The following is a 6000-nucleotide window of genomic DNA, read 5'->3' as shown; positions in this document are numbered from 1 at the left end:
ACTTAATACTGCAACCCAAAATGCACAGAAGTCCAGCAGCTTGTTTAAAGTTGTCTTCCATGGTGCGGGGAGTGAGTTAACAATATAGTTTCATTCCCTGTATCACAGGTGGACCTCGGCGTACCGAAGATGGTGCGTGGCATTATTACCCAGGGTGCTCGAGGGCTGGAGGGCAGCACCAGCGCTGAGAACAGAGCGTTTGTCAGGAAGTACAAACTGGCTCACAGCTTAAGTGGTAAAGACTGGACTTACATCATCGACAGCAAGACTGGATTTGCTAAGGTAAAGGAAGGAGCATGCACACACATACACACACACACACACACACACACATACACACACACATACACACACACATATACCTGTATATATTCTGTCTGACACTTACATGTATGCAGTATATGCACTCTCCATTCTCTAATTGTCATTGCCAATTGTTCCCAATTTATAGTTTATTTATAACCCTTTTTCTCCCAAACCTTCTATGTTCTTCTTCTCTTTCTTCCCCTCTTTCCCTCTCTCCCGCACCCTTTTACTTTTACAGAAAAAAAAACCTTTTATTTCAGCCTCAGCTCTGATAATAACTCAGTTTAATCACCTCACTCCTCACTTTCTCTGCTACTGTCTTTCTCTGTCTAGGTCCTCTCTACTCCCTCTCTCTCTCTCTCTCTGTGTGTGTGCTTTCCCTGTGTCTCGCTCATTCATTCATCATATATTTGTCTCTCATGGGCGTTAATTAAAAATGCTTTTCCTGTATCAGCCCTCAGTGCTGGCAGTGTTAACACACTGTGAGACAGCACCCTTTAAACGTTGTTCTCCATTGTGAGACGCCAGCTTAAAACGTTTTAATAGCACTACTGAGTGTCTTGATGCTGGAGCCCTTTTCTGTCTCATCTGCCTGTCTTTTTAAATGAGCATCTCAGGAAATTCATCACACATTTGTTTTAATTTCAGAAATGGGGAAGGCATAAGATACATTTCAATTAATGAAACCAATATTTGAGCCCCCATTTCGAAGCGACAGCAAAGTCTAGTCAGTTTTTGGCTCATAAGGAATCTTGTGTTTTGCCCGAGGCTGCTGTGAGCCGCCTCAAATAATTTCTTGAAAATCAAAGGAAACACAGTGTCTGTTGTTGTGACACATGCCTCGCTGTGCTTGGAAACAGTTCTGATTAGCAGCGTTTTATGACTTTCGGAGAGACAGGCTCCCCATTTTGCTGTTGTTTTTCAATGAGACATGAATGGCGAAATGACAAATTTAACCAGCGCTGCAGCGTTTACATCTTCCCAGTCGTGTCATGATAGTCATCCTCCATGCTGTCTTTACCACAGAACAATGTACCAGCTCACGTACCGTGATAGATGTCACATACTGCATATCAAACTAGCATTGGAGTAAATCATATCACTCATCGTTTTCTATCTTCGACACGTCTCAGGCAGCTTTGGCTTTAAGACAAGCGATAATACTCGTGACGCATTTTCCTCTTGCAGGATCTTATTGTACTGAGCTACAGTCAAAGAAGCAGCTGTCATCAGTGAAGCAGACAGAACTGCCATATTAAGTGCCGCGATTGTCTTGGAAATATCATTTATACTGCTGACGAAATGATTTTTATGTCCTCTGTTGTCGTATTCAAAGATGAAATATTCTCTAAACTAAACATCAACCTCTGCTCACAGATTTTCGAGGGAAACGGCCACTACGATACCCCAGAGGTGCGGCGGTTCGACGAGATAGTGACCCAGTACATCAGAGTCTTTCCAGAGAGGTGGTCCCCGGCCGGGATCGGCATGAGGATGGAGGTCCTGGGCTGCGACCTCCCCGGTAAGAGCACATGTGTTCATGTGTAAGATAATAGAAATGTAGAAATGTAGCATGCATATAAAACACTGTCACTGTTTTTATAGGCTGAAGAAAAATACTGAATATACAGAGCCCCCTTTTGTCTACCACCACATAAATTACGACACAGCCTTGATTTATTTAACCAGAAAGTTTTTTACCGAATGATATAAACGTACACACATTAATAAACTCAGTGATTTCATTCACGCATACATACACATATTGTCTCTGAAATATGTAAGAGCGTGTTTAGTGTGTGTGTGTAAATTGCACAGACATGCATTTGAGTTTGTGCATGTAGTCATTTAATTAAAGGACATTCTGCATGTAGCTCAGATTAATCATCTGGCTCTATAAGAGCATGTCTGGACAGGGATTAAAGTGACTGGGTCGTGGGACTTTTACTAATAATGGCCAGCTGTGTATTTATATTGTGTTCACAATCTATCATGTTACAACATGTTGCTCAAGTAAAGTAAAGTAAAGGATTATGTACAGCGTTTTGCAAAAATGTAGTGTTCTCAATATGTTCCAATTTATATATCTTTTATTCCTGTGTTAATATTTTCATTTAGGATAAAGAGTGATAAAGGCACACCGTTAGTCAACGTGTTCATTGAACAGCATTTTTTGCAGTGTGCTGCTGTATCTACCCAAATACTTTATTTAATGAAACCAATAAGGACCTGCTGCAGTGACAACAGTCCTTCTAGAGGTCTACTCTACTCTACTCTACTGTCCCTTACTGTATTTGTCATCAGATCTAGTTGTAACATGTGCGAGGTGAAAACGAGAGAGAGAGAGAGAGAGAGAGAGAGATCCAAAGGGATCCATGTACCCTAGATGTGTCAGGACAAGCCAAGAGCTTTGTGATGATAAGGAGAAAAGAGACAGCCTCCACTGCGAGCGCAGGTTTTATCAGGTTGCCATGACTACAAAAATTTGGATCCTGGTGTAACAGATGTATGATGTGGATAATAGGTCTAGGTTAAAGCCGGGGAATGGCGTTACTTTATAAGACAAGTGAGCATCGGTGGTGGATCATCTATTAAAATAGACTGAGCAGAAATAGATAGTATAAACTGAATAATGGAACTTTCTTATAAAGTTTTCTCCAATTAAACATAGTGGTTTGAGATTTTGCTCTAATTTAGCTACTCCCCCAGGTAACAAAATCCTTAATGAGAGCACAAATGAGTGGTTCATTTTGCTGGAAACTTTCATTTTGAGATCCCGATGACTGGGAGAGAGAGGATAGTGTAAAATATGCATGCTGTGCTACAGAAACCCTCGGGCACAACAACAGCACCAGTGAAACATGAGATTAAAAATATTAGCATGACATACAGCTCTGATGTTTTCAGCTCTGATCATGAATGGCAGCATTAGATTTCTTTAGAATGGGATGAATCCTGATATGTCCCATATGGCAGCACCAGCAGCGCTTTCTCCAGTCTACACCCATTGCCCATTATTGCATTTAATGGCATCATGCACATCATGTCTGCAAGCCACCGTCTCCACGCTGGATCTCATTGTGGATCAACCTCCTGGCAGAATTTGCACAGTTTCAGATATTGTCTGGTCGTCTGTGTCTGCGTGCCAGATGTTTGCCTCCTGGACGTAATCCGTGTATTAGGCGTGATAGCAGTTTGTTCCCACTTCGCCTGATCACCACAGCAACCGCTCCGTCTACCATTCTACAGACCCCACGCAACCGCACAACACAAAGAGTCCACATCTAAGACATAGATTCAGATAATCACTGTCCTTTTCCTGGTGCTTTAAATTAATAGATGAGTGTGTTCACACTTGTATTTGTGTGTAGGTGTGCATGTGTATATGTGTATGTGTGCGATGGGTTGTAATGAGAAATAAAACATTCAGTTCCAAAACAGCAGTTTACACATAAGTCACAAGCACATGGAATGACACAACTCTAGCGACCCCCCGCCCCCACACACACACACACACACACACACATAAGGTTTCAGATTGGAGGCATTACAGTACTGGCGCCTCCTCTTTTTCAGCAAGAAGGATGTGTCAATTACAAACCTCGTATCAAATGTGCACAACGTTTATGAAATTGCTTTTTTCATCATTGCCTCTGTTTTATTCAGCCTTCTTATTTTAATGATGAGTATCAACATGGCTTCAGGGCCTTTAAAGACTTTCTTAACATACAATCACACACAAAAAAAACCCAATCACAAGGTGCGTTTACATGGACACAATTTCTTTAATCCGATCAGAGTTCAGAGTAAAATTGTGATCGGATGCACTGTGTTCATGGACCCTAAAAATATTGATCCGAATAGGATTTGCCTGTTCATGCATCACACTTTCGATCGGAGTACATTTTTTTGACATGCGCAATTTTACCAAATACACCGGAAATAGTAGTAGAAGAAGCCGTAGCGACTTCCGTTGTAAACAAATCATCGCTCTTCCAAATGGAGCTTCACTGTGTCCTCCAGACCGCACTTTTATTTTTGATAGTGTCGATGTTAAAGCATCGTAGGACACCCATCAACGTGTTTGTCGCAGACATCGAACAATTATACCTCCCGTTCGCCGTGTCTTTTGCTCGCTCGGCTTAAACTAGCTTCCGGGAATCGCAGCAGCGCGTGTAGCTGACGTCACAGACATGCGCTAAGGGCGGTTTGTACCGATACTTCGGAATTAAGTGTTTTCATCTGCCCCGATCGGATCACAAACCGGTATAAACCACCCCTCTCGATCGGGATAGAATTGTGATCGGATCGAGCTAGATTGGGTCAGACTATTCCGATTTGGGTGTGTACATGAAGCATTTTTATTCCGATCAGGAGTTTAATCTGATTACATGTGTCCATGTAAACGCACCTACAGATTCAGGCTTTTATTGAGGACACACTAAGGCAGTTTGCCATCTCAGTACGGCACCAATTCATTCTGACAAATTGACACAGACATTAGGTGCTTTGCTCGTGTTTTAACGGCTGGGGTCTAAAATAATCGTTGCTCTTTCTCTTTCATTCCACACCTAGTTATGGCAGGTAGGCACACACATTCACACCACTTGTTTGGCATGGAGAAAAACAATTGTTCGTAGTCGTTAAAATATATCCGTAGGTTGTCGTCTCCGTTAAAACGGGCAGCAATATTGAAGGCATATTTATGGAAAGCTATTTATTCTCGTGTGCCTCAGACCGCTGATAACATTTTTGTCTTTAATCATCTGTTGCTGCTTTTTGGATCGTGTTCACTTGCAGCAAAACAGCCTCTGGACTGCCAACCAGATTCAGACATTATTAGATTATGCTTTTACCTCCAAGAAAACCACAATGATTATCCACTGCATTTGGCTACTACGTAATTCATGGATAATGGGTTGTGTAAAATGTGTGAGAGTGATGTTGGATCAGCTATTAAAAAAAAAACAAAAAAGCGAAATAGAATCGTTCACTGACTGATGGAAATAACTCAAGAAGTAGGATCGTCCTAGAAAAGAGGTGAAGCAGTTAGAATATGATGATTAACTGAGCCCAATCAGGAGTACTTTCTATTATTATATTTTAGCATTAGTAGTAGTATTGGATACGTACTTATCACACTGGTCTAAAACAGGAAACTGACGTTCTAAATGTTCCTTAAGGCGTGTTGGGAGTTTTTTCGGACATCAGCAGTGGTTTCTGAGACACAGCACTGGGCCACTTGCGTGATGATGGACCCACTTGCCCACCACTGCAGAGGGGTGCAGTATTTGGCAGCTCTACCTCTGACTTACTCAGTCGCTCCAACCAGCATTAAACTGGCAGCGGGACGAATTCTCATTGTCAAGTGTCTGAATAGTCAAGCGTACAGCCTCAGAAGTTATTTTAAACTATATGCAATCATTCTCCATCCACTTTGGGGGGGGGGGGGTAACCCTTTTTGCTCCATTCTTGTCCTGTTTGAGACGTCTCAGATGGCAGCACTTCAGATTAGGCGCCGGTGTGCTGCCGGTGCATGCGTGTGTTTACATGTGACTGTGTGCAGAAAAGCCTGTGCTTCTCCAATCTAAATATTTAGCTTTGGCTCACCACCTTCTTGCTATGCCTGTCTCCTTTTGTCTGCCTCTTTATCCATCTAGTTTTCATCCATCCATCCCTTTTTTTTTGTGTGTG

General features: G+C 42.1%; 1 protein-coding gene across 1 annotated transcript in view; it reads left to right on the top strand.

The window, feature by feature from the left end:
* Positions 1–108: 108 nt before the first annotated feature.
* The window catches only part of LOC137914316 (neuropilin-2-like), a gene marked incomplete at its 5' end in the record, with an annotated part of 28315 nt that continues 22423 nt past the window's right edge, over positions 109–6000 (top strand). The window contains 2 exons of the mRNA XM_068757921.1: positions 109–282; positions 1684–1828. Coding sequence (XP_068614022.1) covers positions 109–282; positions 1684–1828 — 319 coding nt within the window. The remainder of the gene's footprint in view (positions 283–1683; positions 1829–6000) is intronic.

The sequence above is a fragment of the Brachionichthys hirsutus genome, unplaced genomic scaffold (genome assembly GCF_040956055.1).
Source record: "Brachionichthys hirsutus isolate HB-005 unplaced genomic scaffold, CSIRO-AGI_Bhir_v1 contig_1394, whole genome shotgun sequence".
NCBI lineage: Eukaryota > Metazoa > Chordata > Actinopteri > Lophiiformes > Brachionichthyidae > Brachionichthys > Brachionichthys hirsutus.
Note: the sequence above shows the minus strand (reverse complement) of the source record. Positions and strands in the feature narration are given on the sequence as shown.